Source organism: Pipistrellus hanaki (assembly GCF_964339955.1).
Source record: "Pipistrellus hanaki genome assembly, chromosome: 2".
In the NCBI taxonomy this organism is placed as follows: domain Eukaryota; kingdom Metazoa; phylum Chordata; class Mammalia; order Chiroptera; family Vespertilionidae; genus Pipistrellus; species Pipistrellus hanaki.
In genome coordinates, this window is record NC_140504.1 from 175,849,794 (window position 1) to 175,867,985 (window position 18,192).

Below are 18,192 nucleotides of genomic sequence, written 5' to 3' on the forward strand. Positions count from 1 at the left end.
CTTTACCTGGCTGCTGCCTTGCTGAGTAGTCCAGTCCATCTACGTTCCAGATTCTCCAACTGTCCAGTGATTTTCTCTCTGTCAGCCAGCTCAGCTGACTGGGCAATTCTACCTCCTTCTGCTTGAAGCATGTCTACTGTGGCCTTTCGATCATCTAGGAGTCGCTGAAGCAACTATTTTACACATGTTTAAAGAGAATGGAAAGTGATAACATGGGGTCACTGTAAGAATAAACAAATAAACAAAAAACCCAAATCCCCACCCCACCAAATCCTAAGCTTACTTGAATAACAGAAGGTGTTTTTTTTCCCACCTTGAAGCAAAAACATAAGATATACAGCATAGTTCCTGCTATCTATATTAACTTTTCATATACTTAAGTTTTTAAATAGAGCAGTGAACTGCCATTATGTGACTAAGAGGAAACTTACTTTGAACTAGGAGAAAAATATACTGAAATTAAAACTAAGCCAAAAAACACACACCCATGTCTAGATAGAACATTATACACGATAAATACATTATTTAGAATATCACTGACTCTGAAAACACCAAAAACCTTTTAAGATAAAGGTGTGACTGAAATATTGAAACAGGATACATGAATATGTAAAAGTATTCAGTCCAATACATGCCACAGTAAGCTAGTACATTAAGGTAAGATGATAAAAATAAATTCCTACCTTTTCAGGATCACACAAAGTATGTGAGGATTTTACTAAAACTCCTGACCTTAATGCTCCTTGAAATATAAGCAAAGGTCTTGTCTGCCATTCTCTGTGGCTGTTACAATTCACTGCCTCAACATACCCACTTACCTTCTGTTCTTGGATCTGTGCTTTCACCACTTTATACTCAGCAGATGGAGGTTTCTGATTGGCTATGAGCTCCTCAGTGTCTGCCAACCAGCTGAGCAATGGCTCCAAGGCATCTTGAAACTTCCCACAATGCAACAAAGCCTCCTGTAGTTGTGCAATTCTTTGTGCAACCTGTATCACAGACATGGAGGCTCATTATAAGAAGGGAACTTTTTAAATTACTACCAACCCCTTTACATAACTACAGATTGCAAATGCTAAATTTTTATTTATGTTCAGGGAAATCTTAGATTTAGACGTCCCTTTTCTTTGTCCTCCATTCCCAGTATACTTGTTACTCCCTGCACTCCCCCGTCACTGACCTTTTTATTCAGTGTGTTCCATCGAACATTGATCTCTTCCATGTCATGTTCCAAACCCTGCACATCACAGTTTTTTCCAGCACTCTGAATCAATCCCTGGCCAAGTCCATTCACCTGCTGTAATTTCATCTGAAGAGGATCCACCTGTTCTTTCTGAAACATCTAGATAATTGTAAGCCAAAAAAGATTTAATCTCAAGGCAAACAGACCTTCTACAACACAGCGACAGGTTATTTTTGGGAAATGTGGTTATTTTTGGGAAATGTATGATTTAACAAAGGAGGACAGGAATAGAAAGTGAAAACAAGCCATTATGTATAAGGAACTATTAAGGAAACATGTGGTTTCATATTTTTCTCCCTCTCTCTCTCTCAGAAGGAAGAGGGAGAGAGGGACAGAAACATAATGATGAGAGAAATCATTGATAGGCGCCTCCTGCACGTCCCCTACCAGGAACTGAGTCTGAAACCCCAGCCATGTGCCCTGACTGGGAATTGAACTTGGACCTCCTGGTTCATGGGTCGATGCTCAACCACTGGGCCACACCTGCTGGGTGTAGTTTCATATTTCAATATGACCTCCTATGGACAAATAATTACAGAGCTATTGCACTACTTAGGTCTTTAACCCAATGAATGACTCATAAGGTTCTTTTTCCTCTTTAATCTGTTTGCTTAATTTTTAACGTAAAAATCAATAAAGAGAGAAGCATCAGCCTGAAGATATAAGTAAATGTAATATATATATATATATATATATATATATATATATCAATTCGTAAAGGAAGAATGATACCAAATGACTACTATTTAAGATTAAAAATACCTTGGGGAACAGCTTTAGGTGACCACTGACTAGGACTAATAACTCAATTAGCCCAAACATATTAACAGTATGAAAAATGCCAACCTCGTAGCTTAATCCCCCTGTGGCCATTTAAATCCATTTTGTTTCAGGGCCACAGACCAAACGCAGACAATAATCTTGACACAGTATTTCTCTAATTACAAAGGGAAACGGGCCAGTCCTGGGAAATGTCCTTAACAACTTCAGACACATAACTCTAAGATGCAGATATAAATAAAATATTTTTAAAATGATACTATATATATCCATGATTATCACAAAACAACAGCATTTTAAAACAATGTGAACAAGTGTATAGCAATGTGCATGCGTCTACTGCAGTTACACTCCATTATGACTTAAAAGTTTCTAAAAGAACCAAGGAGGAAAAATAATACTTTTGCCACTTTAAGGAAAATAATGAAATAAATATTTGTCCCTATGATCAGATTTCTTTCAATCATCAGAAGATAAAAATTAGCCATATTTCATCAATCTGGATATTTTCCCACCCTTTTTTCTTCCATAAAAAGTTCCTTCAATTTCAGTAAGATAGGTGAGTCAATTAAGACTGAAGGATGACAGAAAATAGAAAATAAATGTGGGAAAAAAATTTCTTAACCTTGGATAAGACTAATTTTGGCCTATATGAGCCCACAGATCACACTAAGATTAAGAAACGGATTACAGAAAGAATGGATAGGCGAGTCACCAGGGAGGGAAAGTCCCAGGGGACACTAAAAGAGGAAGGTTTACAAAGGAAATTACCAGTGGGCTTCATTTTATACTATAATTTGATTACACCATATTTTGTTAGGCAACACTACAAGGCAGTTCAGCTAAAAATGACTATTTCCCCACAACATCATGGTTCCCAGAAAAAGCAAGTGCCATGATTCCATTTTGTATTAAAGACTTTTCACTGAAGAAAAGTCAGAGCAGAGGGGGAAACAATAAAACAAATTTCCATGTTTTAATTGCTTAGGCGCAACAAAATGGTGGTGATGGGTGGGGGCTGGAAAAGCAAAGGAAACAGACAGCCAAAGATACAGAGGAAGGACGTGAGTCCACAGAAGAGCCTCCTTTACCAACAATCAAATCTTGTCTCACACCGTGAGTGACATTCATGTTCTTTCTGCGCTGTCTTAATATGGTAGCCAGCAACTCCATGTGGCTATTTAACTAACAATCCCGGTCCTCAGTCACACTATAACCACATTGCATGTGATCCACAGCCACGTGTGGCTAGTGCCTATTATACTTAAGCACGGATAATGAATATATCCACCTCGGCAAGAAATTGTATTGGATAATGAGGTTAATAACACAGAAAAGCAAATGTTTAAATATCTTAATCTTTTATATAACAGAGCTAATTCTTTTATTAAAATCTGAATTTACTTTGTGTATGACTATTTCCCATAGAAGCATCAGATTTCTTCCTTTGTTTCCTACCTCCTTTCTCTGGTCTGTGTTGACAGATACAGATATTTTTCTCATCTTTTTTCAGAAAGTTAAACATATAGGAAAGCACTTCTAAGTAAATGCTATCTAAATATTTATTTTGAACGCAGTTAACAGAATATTAAAGAGAGTAAATTTGGAAAACACTTGCTCCCTTCTCTTAACTCCCAAATAAAGCTGTTTTGCAAATCCAGTGCTTTTAGGCACATTAAAATTCCTACTCCTTGGTATTTCAGTAGGACTGTGCCATGTTATTAACTAACCAGAGGTGGCAGACATTTCCCACAGCAGAACACTAGTAAAAATGGTTGTGCCATGTAAGTAAGATACACAGAGACATAAAACAGAAAATTTCCCAAAGAATGTCTTAAAACGCCTTTATCTTTGTAATACCATATTCTCTCAGTTTTCATCCTGACTGATCCTTTTTGATGTTCTTTGCTCTTTCTCTTTCTCTTCTAGATCGTCAAATGTTAGTGCCTGGGGGCGGGGATAAAGGAAGAATGACAGTCCTGGGGCCTCTTCTCATTCTATACTCTCTGCTAGGCAATTCTATCCATTCCTAAGGCTTTCAATGTTAACCTTGGTAAATGCTTATGATTTTAAAACTGTACATCCAACTACTTTCTTAACATTGCCATGCAAATGACTCACAGGCACCTTGAACCTAACCATTCCAAAACTGAACAGTATTTCCTACTTTCCTCTCCCCCCCAAACCTGTTCTTCCCTAAATCAACAATATACTCCTGTCCCCATCCACTCAGTCGCACAAACCAGAACCTAGAAGCCACCCTCAATATCTCCTCTCCCTCCCTCTTAAAACAGGTCATTAAAAGGTCTTGTTGATTCTACCTACAAAATATATCTTGAATCTATTCAACTGTCTTCAAATCTACTTACATCTCTAGTCCAAGCAACCTGGATAATTGCAGTAGCCTAGCAGGTTTCTCTACTCTGTCCTTGAATTCTTAAATCCATTCTACACAAAGTAGCCAGTGTGATTAAAAAAAAAATGTTTTTGATTTTAGAGAGAGATAGGGAGAGGGAGAGCTAGAAACATCTAAATATTTATTTTGAACACAGAGAATCATTGATGAGATGATTGATGAGAGAGAATCATTGATCAGCTGTCTCCTTCATGCTCCCCTCTGGGGATCAAGCCAGCAACCCAGGCATGTGCCCTGGTGAACTGAACTGAACTGTGACCTCCTTGCTTCAAGGGTGGATGCTCAACCATTAAGCCACACCGGCTGGGCACCAGTGTGATTTAAAAAAAAAAAAAAAAAAAAAAAAATTTAAATGCACCTTGCAAAATTTTTTTTTAATTTAATATTTTAAAAAAAGGAAATGGAACCACCACTCCCCTACTTAATATCTTTAATAGCCTCTTATGGTTTTTAAGGTATACTTTTTTAAGATATAGTTTTATTAATTTCAGAGAGGAAGGAAGAGGGAGAGAGAGAGATAGAAACATCAATGATGAGAATCATTGATTGGTTGCTCAACCCAAGAATGTGCCCTTGACAGGATCAAACCTGGGACCCTTTAGTTGGCAGGTTGACACTCTATCCATTGAGCCAAACTGACTAGGGCTAAGATATGATACTTTTGAGGATGTCTTTATTTATTTTTTTTCTTTTCTAAAAAAATATATATTTTATTAATTTTTTACAGAGAGGAAGGAAGAGGGATAGAGTTAGAAACATCGATGAGAGAGAAATATCAATCAGCTGCCTCCTGCACACCCCCAACTGGGGATGTGCCCGCAACCAAGGTATATGCCCTTTACCAGAATCGAACTCGGGACCTTTTAGTCCGCAGGCTGACACTCTATCCACTGAGCCAAACTGGTTTTGGCGAGGATGTCTTTCTTAGTCACTGCATTCTCTCTCTAGATTCACTTCAAGGCACTCTTTCTGAACCCTTGGTCGTTGTGGCCTGGCCCCTTGGTATTTTAGTTCTAATGCTAAGTTCCTTCCAGCTTCCATTTCCTTTGTCTGGGATGTTCTTCCTTCTGATTCTTTGCTAAGTAACTTCTATTTATCCTTTAGTTTAGTTTTAAAATCTTTTCCCTGACACCACAATTGAAATTTAATATCCCTCTTATTTCTTATTCACTGAATAAATGAATCATTGTATAGAAACAGTGTTAGGGAAAGCAAACAAATCCATAAAGGTTCTGCAGATCAGCTAAGCATTCAAAGACTGAACTGAGATTCTGGGGCTCTCTGATTTCTGCTTAAAGACTTTTGGGGCAAGTTTTAATTTTATAGAACCTCTATTTTATACACAAGTTTTATTTCTTCCCCAGTGATTGGAAATGAGACTAATTAAGTCTATAAACGAGAAGAGCATTTAAGTAACTACAAATTGCTCTCAGTGAGCCTATATCCCACTACAGAAATAGCAAACAAATTCTGACATTTTGCTAGTTTACCAAATTCTCATTATTGCTATTTAAAGCTTACATCTACTTAAACCATGTATACATGCCTACATTTGTACACACACAGAGGATCTAAAGCAGTTTACTCTAAATCACATTCTCAATACAATCACTTGTTGAGTTCTCAGTGTTTATGTATAAAAATGACAGGTTCAATTGTCTCTAGAAACCCTGTTGGAAGAAATGAAATCCACAGTTTTCATCTTGCAAAAACTTTTAAAAATCAATTTAGCAAAATTTGTATATTCTATAGTGATATTTATTTTGTTTCAATGAATATTTTTAAAATAGCCTCTCTACATTCTTATTGGTTAACAGCGCTGGCTATGGCTATGGAGCAGATTTCTCCTTTAGTACAAAGATGTAGGCATCTTGCTTCCAGATATCCCATAAAGTAACCATACTTCAAAGGTGATGAACTACCTTGCAGCTGGACTATTATTTCCTTCTACTGTCATTTATAACAGAACATGTCATGAAATGACAACCTACTGTAGCTAGAAGGATCCTTAAGTAGCTCCATCTACTCATTTTGTAGATGGGGAAACAGAAATCCCAGAGAACTGATATTAAGGGTTTCCCTGAATTTTTTCTTTTATGCAGATTTGATTGGCTCCTTAAAATTTAATTTCTGTATTTCAACTGATTATTGCTGTAGGCTTTACACTAGAAGTATTCCGTATAACTAATAATGCCAGTGACTTTGGATAGAATACTGGGAATTTGTTAATCCCAAATTCACTAAAACTCAGAAAACTGAATCAAACCCATCTAAAAGGTGATGCAGCCCTAGCTGGTTTGGTTCAATGGATAGAGCATCGGCCTGTGGACTAAAGGATCCCAGGTTCGATTCTGGCCAAGGGCACATGCCTGGGTTGTGGGATCGATCCCCAGTAGGAGGCAGCCAATCAATGGTTTTCTCCCATCATTGATATTTCTCTTTCTCTCCCTTCCTCTCTAAAACCAATAAAATACATTAAAAAAATAAAAAAGGTGATGCATTCTAATCTGATAGAATGATACATTACAAAATAATTGGTGAAGCCCAAGATGGTATCACCAGGAGGATCAGCTAAGCATTCAAACACTGAACTGAGATTCTGGGGGAAGGAAGAGGGATAGAGTTAGAAACATACTACCAGCTCACCGTCATGCTGGTAGTTGTATGTTTAAATGAACGGTAGCCAGCTAAGGCTGACCTAAAAGGCTCTGCAATGGAGTGAATGAAAACAACCCTTCTTTCTCCCCCCCCCCCCCTTTTTTATTTGTTGATTTGAGAGGGAGGGAGACAGGTAGATAGAAAGAAACATAGATTTGTTGTCCCACTTATTTATGCATTCATTGGCTGATTCTTGAATGTGCCCTAAGGACTGAACCCACAACTCTGGCATATAGGAACAATCTTCTAACCTACTGAACTACCACCAGGGCAGCACCCATCTTTCTTGTAGTATCCATGTAGATTGATACTCATTCAGCCAGGCAGTCAACAGTGAATGCCTACTACAAGGAAGGTTTTACTTGGGTCCTGAGTATAGTGTAAAACCAAAACCACCTCCACACTCAGAAACCCCGGCTACATTAAATTTACATTAGATTATATTAAACTTTTTTTTAATTAATCTTCACGAGGATATATTGGTTGTTTCCTCTATTGGATGCAATCCACAACTAGGTATGTGCTCTGATTCAAAATCGAACCTGCAACTTCTTGATGTACAGGATGATGCTCCAACCAAATGAGCCAGCCACCTGGCCAGGATTAAACTTTTAAGTCCTTCACTCCACTGCTTACCACTGATCAAATGACACCAGGCAGTGAACTCTAGAATTTGCTGATCTCATATTCCTTTGACTTAGGAGTGCTCAAAGATGTGAACACTGTTCCCAACAGCTTCCTAACATAGTCTGTTCTCTAACATTAAGAATCTAAAATATTTAAGGGAGACCCAGGAGGACATTTAGTCCAACTTCCTTATTTTATAGATTAAGAAATAAGAGGTATAGGAAAGGAAGTGACTTGCTCCAGGACACAAAGTTTGACAAGATGACTGGAACACCTCTCTTTTCATAAACATTATGACTTATTTTGACCTTAATAAACAGCTTTTTGTATTAAAAAACTGTAATTTGCACATCTGTATATTGCTTTAACCCAACAGGCTTTGGTGAATTCTTTCAACTAACCAACATATCTATTTGAAAGGGAAAGAGGGAGGATATTGACAGTGATTAAAATCTAATACACTTGATGCTTTCCGTGGGTTATGGCATTTTATTCTCACAAAATTCTGTCTTTACAAATGACAAAACTGGAGACTCAGGACATCCAACTAATTTTCCTAAAGCGATTAAGAAGTATCCCAGGTCTCATTCCAAAACTTATATTCTAGCCTCTATGTGACTGCTGATAATCACTGATCAATCAGCAGCCTCTTGATTTAGGCAAAGAACATGCTTACTATAATTCACCCATTCCTGCTAAGTCTTTTTCTAAATGTAAACTAACTGTATACATCTCTGTCTTCCTTAGGCTTTTGTTATCACTTCCTTAGGTGTTTGTTAAAACAACCACCACCAAGTGCATAGTTTTGCCAAGTGAAAGTAAGACATATCCACCGCCCCCGCCATAAACAAAAAAAGACCAGAAAATACCAGAAGCCCCAAAGAGAACCAAAGAAAGGACTACCTGTGCCTTTCTAATCACCAAGTCAGAGAACTTGCAAATCTCCCTTTACTCTCTAGATTCTCCCCAACAAAATGAGCAACAATTACCTCATTTGAACTTAATCCATCAGTTGTAGCCAGAGGCTCGTTCCCATGCGGCACTGTGCCAGTCACCTCTTCTATCCCAAATGCTGGAGAATCAAGGTTCTCCTTGATCCACATTCCAGTGGAGGAAGACTCCTCTAGGACAGGAGTTCCTTCTTCTGCTATAGGCACTGAGTCAGTGTGGACAGTGTCTCCCAGGATGGGAACACCAGCAGGGAACACTTCCTCCACAGCAGGCTCTGCAGCAGCTAGAGTAGGGGGCTCATTGGGGGTGGGCACCCTATCAACTGTGGGGGCAGGTTCCTCTGAGGAGAGCACTGCAGCAGCTCGAGTGGCAGGCTCCTCTGGGGTGGGCACTGTAGCAGCTAAGGGTGTAGGCTCCTCTGGGGTGGGCGATGCAGAAGCCGGGGCTGTAGGCTCCTCTGGGGTGGGCACTGCAGCAACTGGGAGTGTAGGCTCCTCTGGGGTGGGCACTGCAGCAGCTGGGACTGTAGGATCCTCTGGGGTGGGCACTACAGAAGCTGGGGATGTAGGATCCTCTGGGGTGGGCACTACAGAAGCTGGGGATGTAGGCTCCTCTGGGGTGGGCACTGCAGCAGCTGGGGATGTAGGATCCTCTGGGGTGGGCACTACAGAAGCTGGGGATGTAGGCTCCTCTGAGGTGGGCACTGCAGCAGCTGGGGATGTAGGCTCCTCTGAGGTGGGCACTACAGAAGCTGGGGATGTAGGCTCCTCTGGGGTGGGCACTGCAGCAGCTGGGGATGTAGGCTCCTCTGAGGTGGGCACTTTATCAGCTGAGGACACAGGCTCTTCGGAAGTGGGCACTACAGCAACTGGGGCTATAGGCTCCTCTGGGGTGGGCACTGCAGTAGCCGTGGCTGTAGGCTCCTCTGGGGTGGGCACTGCAGATGGGGTGGAAGGGTCCTCTAGTCTGAGCACTCTATCAGCTGGGGCTGTAGGCTCCTCTGGGGTGGGCACTGCAGCAGCCGGGGCTGTAGGCTCCTCTGGGGTGGGCACTGCAGCAGCCGGGGCTGTAGGCTCCTTTGGGGTGGGCGATGCAGCAGCCGGGGCTGTAGGCTCCTCTGAAGCGGGCACTGCAGCAGCTGGGGTGACAGAGCCCTCTGGGATGTCCTCCCCTGTGGATGGCACTGCAACAGCTGGGACATATGCCTCAATGGTGACCACTGAAGCAACTGGCATGTCCTCCTCTGGAAAGGACGTGACAACAGCTACAGCAGTTCCCTCTGGGGTGGACACTGCAGCATCTAGGGCATCTTCGACAGTAGGCATCATAGCAGTTGGGGCAGGTTTCTCTGGGATGGGTATCAATTCCTCCGAAATTGGTTCGGTATTGCTAGCTTTGGTAACTTGTTCCCCCATAAAGATATTTAGCGATGATTCTGAATCTCTAATTTCTGTCTCCCCTTCACTCAGCTTGGGCTTTAGGTCATTCACAGTTCCCTCTCCATCACTGCTATGTCTCTGTCCTCCATCCAGCGGGTGCAGACCCTGAATCTCTGGCTCTAGGGACTTTCTCTGGAGATCCTGGGAGACCTGCTCTGTGAAGTCTCTATGAAAATGTGCTAGGGCTCGGTCCTCCAAAAGCTGGGCTTCATAACCCAGCTCTTGTGCCTCACCATAAACTTTCTCCGTGGACAACTCACAAGGGTCCACAGTTCCCGAGGAAGTCAGACTGTTTTCTTGATTAATAGCTCCTTTCTCATTTTCCAAATGAATCTCATCTGCTAGTAAATGTGAACCATATGATAACACCTCTACTTCAGATCCTGAGATAGTATCTGTTAGTTCATAGCTAAAAGCAGAACTGAGGGGGGACCTCTCAGCATCCCCCTCCATCTGACTGCAGTCTACCTGGAACAAACTGCCATTTTCTTTGGCTAGCTCAGCTTCAAAGGCTGGTGGGTTTTCTTCATGAGAAGCTCTGCAATCAGAGCTGGGCGATCCCCCTGGGCCCAGCTTTCCCGGGGACTCCAGATCAGCTGGGTGTCTGAACTTAAATTCCCCTGCAGACTTGGGGCTAGAAGGCACTTTTTCACACTCCGCACCAACAGAGGGAGTGACGATATCAAAGTGGGCAGTAAGTTCCACAGCATTAGGCACCTGAGAAGAATCCAGGGCATTAAGAAGTTCACAATCCAATCCAGTATTATCACCTTCCACCCTTACATTTAAAACGTCTACGTGTTCCTCTTCTAAGGCAGCCCCTGGAAAATTACTAATTACAGGTGAATTTTCTGTATCCTGGGACGGGGCCAGCCCTTCAGAAGCTTGTTTCTCCAGCTCAACTAGAGGAGTTACTTCTTCACATAAACATTCTTTTTCAAGTTTAAGAAACATCTGCTCTGAATCTGTGTCAGAGAGCTGCTCCGAATCGACAGGATCAACAGTGTATTCTAAATCGGAAACAAGGCCCTCTAGCTCCTGGGCAGTTTTGTCTGTCAGCTCACCTACAGCACTCTCACCTGTGAGAATATAACTGTAATCGAGAGGGGTATCCTCAAGGACAGAAGCCAACTGGTTCTCAGATGGCTGTAGGTCATCAGAGCAACAAATATGACCAAGAGCTAGGTGGTCTAAAGTCTCCAAGACGGCAGCTGAGCGATGGGACCCGTCCTCTGTCACTGCTGCAGTGTTTGCTCGTTCTCCTTCTTCAAAAATATCCACGAGCCTGTTCTTTTTCTCATCCGCCATTAGAAAAGTCTCTCCTCTCTCTGACAGTTTCTCCTCCTCCCACTCCTCCTCAGCCTCCATCATAATCCACCGCTCGTCTTCCTCAAACTTTAGCTCAGACTCTGTCTTCTCTCTCAGGCTGGGGGTTATGAGAACCTGCACCTCCGGATCCAACAGCTCCTCACTCAGGCAAGGGGAGAGAGGTGGCATTTCCACAGCGCAAGCTGTGTCCCCAAGGGGGTGCTGCTTCTCTCTAAGGCCTCCCTTAGCCAAACTTTTCATGGCTCGGGGCCACGTTGCACTTGAGAATCTGTGTTCCTGCGTCAGATCTGTGTTCCCGCTTGGTGCTGCAGCTTCTGATTCTAGAGGCTGGAATTCATGGGGAGAGCTCTCACTGTGCTGCTGAAACCTGAAGTCTTGGCAGTCTCCACTTAAGTTTTTCACATCCTGCACCTCTGGAATGCCTATGGATTTGGACACGTGTTCCAGAGTTACTGATTCTAACTGAGGTTCCCTGTTGTCCAAATGACCAGAACTTTCTGTTAATGCAGAACTGGATTCCTTCTTCTCTTGCAAGGAAGGATTTGAAACACCAGCTTCTGAAACCTCGCTGAGAGAAGCTTCCATCCTTTCTGCAAATTCTGGGAAATTGGGTGGCATGAAGGACTTCCATGATCTCCTGTTAACATTGTCTTTGCGTTCTGCATTTGGTCGCCTTCTGGGTGGCACGGGTGCCAACTTCTGCACATCACTGCTTAGCTTCAGTGCATCAAATATTATTCGCTCATCTAGCTTTTTGCCTTCTGGTGCTCTAGACTCAAAAGCATTAGATGCTGCTCCTAATGTACCATTGCTGGATATAGTACTTCCTTCCATCTTTTCCATGGTGCTTTTTGAAGTCTGATTAAGCTTTGACCCCTGGTCAATTTGTTCATTTATCCTCATTGTGTCATATATAGATCGCTGTGGAACATAGCAATCCTCTATATAGCCATCCTCTTCCTCTCCTTTCCCCAGGCAGGTGGGGTTCCGCCTTAAACAGTCTGGCCTGCTGAGTGGCTTACCCATACTTCTTCAATCAAAATAAACCATCAACCTTTTAAATGTTTTTCATCAATTCCCCAAAAATGCATTCTGTGTAAATTAAAAATCCCTTTACATGTTCATAATCCCAAGCAACCAACTGGATTTGCCCTCTATAAAGGCCTGGAAGTTCCACTTTGAAACCATTCTGGGAGACGCTCTAAGCGGAACAGCTTTTTTTTCACAGGCTAACAGCCTCATACTTGCAGATAAGTGGTATAATTTACTCAACAAACAAAATAATTCCTTGTATGGCTTCTTTTTAAAGAGCACGGCTCTTCCTAATGTAAGCAATAAAAAAAGCATCTGATATTGACAAGTCTTATTTAGTATCTAGTTCCACTCACTTCTCATCCAAGGAGAGTTGGAAGCAGAGGAGTTATACCGATTATGTCCTTTAACAATGGCACAGCCTCTCTGGCTTCACGTATAGCCCAAGCTCTTAGGAATTCCTCTCATTTTATCCTCAGTTCCACCCCTGGAGAGTCCAGCTGGTCTGAATTAGCCATTCGTTCTCCCTAGTTCGGGCGTTTGCAATTGAACTGGGCTGGTCGGCGGATATTCCTGCAACTTTAAACACAGGAAGTCCTTCGTTCGGGACCAGTCTGGGGCTTCCTGTCTCCAAAACATCATGGCATTGTTGTGGCTCTCCGCTCAGCACAGCCCAGCGCCGCGGCCGCAAACAAGGCGAGCGGAGCCCGCGCGGGCCTTCGGGGGGCGGCCGCCCGGGTGCGCGGGGGGCTCGGCGCGGCCCACTCCCCCGCGCCACGCCGCGCGCCCCGGCGGGTCCTCACCGCAGCTGGCAGGTGGCTCCGGGCCTCGCGGCCTCCGCTCCGCGCTCAGGAAGTTAGTTTGTCCCTCCGGCGGCCGAGTCCCGCGTGCCGGGGGCGCCGCCTCCCCGCCGCCGGTGCCCGGCCCGCAGCCGCCGCGCCGCGGGCTGCATGTCAAGCAGCCGCCTCCATTCTCCGCGCCGCCGGCCGGCCTCCGCCGCAGCTGTCACGGCGCCGGCATGCTAACTTCGCGCCGGGAACAAAGGCTCCGCGCGGGCCGCGCGGGGGCGAGCCCTGCTCCCTCGGCCGCTCGCTCGCTCGCTGGCAGTGCCGGGCTGGCGGGCCGCTCTCCGCCCCTTCCGCGCCGCCCCGCCCGGCAGCCCCCCTGGAAGCCCCAGCGCGGAGGAGAGCCCGGGGGAGGCGGAGGCGGGGCCGGGCCGGGGCCGGGAAGAGAGCGACCGGAGCCGAGAGCGAGGGGGCGGCGGCGAGGATTGGAGGCCGAGGCGCGGGAGGAGGGGCTGCTCGCTCAGCGGGCCCACGCCCCTCGCACCCCGCCGGAGGGAGGCCCCGCCCGCGAGGAGAGGAGGGCGCCGCCGCCGTACCGCGCAAATCCCCCGACAAAGGCGGGCCCCGCCCTCCCGCCGGCCCGGCCCCCGCCGCCCCGCCGCGCCCCCCCCGCCGGGCTCCGAGCCCAGCCCGCGGCGAGCGGGCCCAGGAGGGGCGCCCCCGCCGCTCCCGCCTCCCCCGCCAGCCCGCTCCGGCCGGGCCGCGCGGGGCCCCATCTGCCGGCAGCCGCGGGCCGCCTCCTCGCTGTTGGCTCCAGCGCGGCCGCCTAAGGCTCTCCCAGTCCCTCCAATGTCACCTTTGGCGCGCCGCTGCCAGGCCCGAGAACACTCCAGCCTCGAACCCGGCCCTTTCCTGGGGTCCGAAGGAATTCTGTCAAACTCAGAGACCAAGTTATGGGGAAACTCCAGGCACATTCTCTCTCTCCTCCTCCTCCTTTCATCAGGTCTTGGTCCCCTTTCCCAGCCACATGTTTCTGCCCTCAGAACTGAGTGGTGTCAGTGACTCTGGAGATGCCAGCAGCAGTGTCCCACGCCAAACACCTGGCTCCTTTATTGCTGCCACATCCAAAGAAACCTGAGCCTCTTTGGGGCCAGCTGAAATGCACGGGTCTGTATTTCCAGTTTGATGATAGAAAATGCTATAGAAAGGTGGCCCACAATTCTGCCCACAGCATTTGGCTTTTAGAAAAGCTAAGTCACCTGGTGACAGTTAAAGAAATTCAAAGGGAAACCCAGGAAACTGTCAACTAGAGGCAGCTATGTTTCTGAAGGTCAAAAAAAATTTATTAAAATTTCAGTTGGACCATGCAGTCAATATAGACAGTCAAACTTATGGAAAAGTTATTTCTATCCTTTACACAAACAATAAGTGAAGCCAATAGTTGGTGTATGGAGATCTGGCAGTGCAACCCTGAACTTAGGAAGCCAGAGAGGTCCTTGGCAAAAATGAGGTGTGGGCTGAAGCCTGTGCTCAGAATTAAACAAATAAAAGACCTTTCAAAGGCAAACTGTTTGGTACACTTTATTTCTCACTTTGAAAGAAGCTGCTGATCCATTCAGCCCACTCAAATCTGAAAAACTCTCTCTCCATCTGTAAACTGAGAGGGGCACAGACTAGATTATGTCTTGACTGTCTTTCTAATTTTAATACTCTTTTTAAAAATATATGTTTTATTGATTTTTTACAGAGAGGAAGGGAGAGGGATAGAGAGTTAGGAACATCGATGAGAGAGAAACATTGATAGTTGCCTCCTGCACACCTCATTCTGGGGATCAAACCTGGAACCTTTCAGTTCACAGACACTCTATCCACTGAGCTAAACCGGTTTTGGCTAATTTTAATATTCTTTAATCCTAAAACGTTTAAAGGAGCTGCCCCAGAATCCTGAGTCCTCTTGCTTCCACCATGCCAGACACTAGAAGCCCTGTCTCCTGAGGAACAAACAGCAGAACGAACAAACAAACAAACAAACAAACAAACAAAGAAATGCTTGACCTAGAGAAGGTGCCAGGCAATATGATAAACAAGAAGTATCTATCTGAAGGGCTGGAACAAGGGAGGAAGGAAGCTTGTTCTGGATACAGTATCTCCTTAAACTGACACAGGAAGATCCAAGGGCACATTTCAAACAAAGAGCTTTCTCACAGTTAATCAAAGAATAGGGTGTCCCTTAAAGTGGCGAAATTCCTGATTCTGGAGGTGTTTGAGCAGAAATTCAAGCAATCCGGAAATTCATGCAATCAGTTGGCAGAGAATTGCGGAAACAGATTTTAAAATCCGCAATCAGTTTGTTTAGAATAAATTCTAGTTTCCGTCTAACTCTGACACACTGTGTTCCTAGGGGCTTGATCAACTTACAGATCTGATACTTAACATTTCAGGGAATCCAGGTTTTAATTTTCTTTTAATTATTCAGTACAACTGGAAAAACCTAGGGAAGGCAAGATCAATTTCACCGGCAAATCTCTCTGGCCAAATACATTCACTTAAGTGTTCTGATATCATAACACTGTTAGTGTGCCAGGGCCCTTCTGGCTGGAAGAATCCGAGGAATTCTGGCTCTGGACTAAGGGTGGGTGGTTATTCTATTATAAAAAAATGATCTGGATGTGGAATCACAAACTTCCCGGGCAGAAATTCCTTTCCTGTTTCCTCACCAGTCAGGTGTCAATCAATTCAATCTCTCCCCTTCCCACACCTATCTACCCTATTCTCACCAATGCTCCATATTATAATATAAAATATGTAAGTGGAGTGTTTTAGCAACTATGAAGATTGAATTCAAATTGCTTTTCAACTGAAGTCACACTCTAAGCATTAGGGCAGTATTACAGGAAAAAAACATCCAAAAAAGTACAACACAACCTTAAAGAAAGGATTGGGTAAAGTTCCCCAACCTCGCAAGCCCCCACCCCCAAAGAAGCCACAGATAGCTTTGCTCCTTCTTTATCATCAATATGTGTTTAGAAAGAAATCACCAGAGGAAGCACAGTGTCTCTTTGCACAATGTGTCTTATTTTTTATGTGCTCATGAGTTTCTCTTTAGTTTTGGTATGTGGAGCTCTGCCAAGAGCCATCACAGTGACTGAAATAAACACCTGATACAGTGTTCAGCCTCTTGTTGCCCTGATAGCTCCAACATCAACAAAAAAAGCATCTGTTCATTTCGCGTGCTGCGTGTAAACTTTTTAAAAGAGAAGTACAGGGAGCTCCAGATAACCACTCTGGATGCTTCCCCCACTTCTGCAACCACAAATATATGTGCTGAAGCCAAATTTCAAACTGGTTTCCAGTTAGTTGATTACAGAGTTCAAAGAATTCTCTACTCATTTAGAAATTCCTAAGAACAGAATCTGGTGTCCGATTTTTCTTCAGTGAACTTAGAAGAAAGAACAATCAGGGCCCTTCCTGCTATCTTCCTAATTAAAGAGTCTCTTTACACCCTTTCCAAGTTTTAGACCCGGTATTCTGCCTCGGTGTGCTCCATACTTAAACCACTCGACCTTCTGACGATCTGGAGACCCCAATCCACACTTCCTCAGATTCCATAACGCCTTTTCATCCACCCCTTCTCTCCCGGAGGATTAGTGCTAACTAGAGACGATACAGAAGACTGGTTGGATCTTGCCCACTTTAAATCTACAAAATGCCTTTCATTTCAGGATCTCTAGACTTTACAAGCATTTATTTACTGGCAAGGGGAAACACCACAGTATTAGTCTGTACCTGTTGGGCATCAGTCATTACCATCCTTTGGTGCTTTTATTATATAAAGATGGCTACTGGGTGACTCATTATACAGCAAGATGTAAAGCTTGTTTTAAATGGGATACTACGGATTTTGATGCTATTTGAGTTCTCATGGGCTCAAAATTTCCCACACATTTGCAGGAACTCTCATGACCCCTATAGGCTCCTTCCTGCTTGTAAAATTTCCAAAAGACAGTGTATTAATTCCTCTTTCTGCTACTCACCAAGATAGTGGTGATGACAAAAGTATGGGGCTTTGCAAGTTAAAAAATGCCTTACAAGAATGGGAGAAAGGAAAGGAAGCAGGGGCAACCAGGGAAGGTTTTATGAAGGGAATAAGTTTACTCATTAGGGCTTGTACACATATACAGAGATGGTGAAGACAATGATTTCTAAGTGAAGGGTTAGAAGCAGGAAACCTAAAAAGGCATGGATTCTAAAGAAGTAAATTTGAAGTCAGTGAGGCTTAAATACAGAGCATATGAAAAGGAAAAATGAGAGGTGAGAATGGTAAGTAGCTCAAGGCCAGTTCACCAAGGCCCTTGAATGCCCAGCCAGGGAATTTATGCTTTATTCAGAAAACCCATTAGTACATCAAGACTTACTTATTTAAATTTACCAGAGGTCATGAGAATTATTGAGCAGTGTATGGAAAGTTTGCTAAGAATTTGGGACTTGGTTCTAATTCAACTGCCATTTAATCTGTATTATCTCATTTTAAAAAATCCAAATCCTTAATTTATAAATGAAACTTGAGGTGGTCAACTTACTTGTCCAAAGTAACACAGCTATTAAATTCTTGGGCTTTTAAGGTTGCGCCTAGGTCTGCAGATGCTGCCTTGGTGTCAGTTTGTATAAGATAGATTGTAGATTGGAAGATTGAAGTTGAAGCAATCAGGAGGATTACACAGGTAACAAAAAGGCTGAACTTGTGAAATTGGGGGTGGGAGGCTGTGAAAGAAACTGCAGAGGAAGAATATTTGGACTTCACAACTGACCAGATAGAAGGTAGAGTTTAGGGAGGAAAATAAATTTAAAATGATGCTGTAGCATACGTTTGGATTCTTGAAAGCATAGTAATACTATAAAACAGTAGCAGGAAGGAAGACAATATTTGAAGAA

At 43.9% G+C, this 18,192-nt stretch overlaps 1 protein-coding gene across 20 annotated transcripts in view; it reads right to left on the reverse strand.

Annotated features, from left to right (window-relative positions):
• MACF1 (microtubule actin crosslinking factor 1) overlaps positions 1-18,192 on the reverse strand; it is a 333,277-nt gene that overhangs the window by 55,480 nt on the left and 259,605 nt on the right. For 19 of the 20 annotated variants that reach the window (XM_084873244.1, XM_084873261.1, XM_084873250.1 and 16 more), the window contains 3 exons: positions 1,181-1,342; positions 819-989; positions 7-173 (listed from right to left, as the gene is read on the reverse strand). In XM_084873244.1, the coding sequence (XP_084729370.1) occupies positions 7-173; positions 819-989; positions 1,181-1,342 (500 nt within the window). Of the gene's footprint in view, positions 1-6; positions 174-818; positions 990-1,180; positions 1,343-8,713; positions 13,721-18,192 lie in introns of those variants that run through there. The other variant, XM_084873254.1, reaches the window with a different exon arrangement.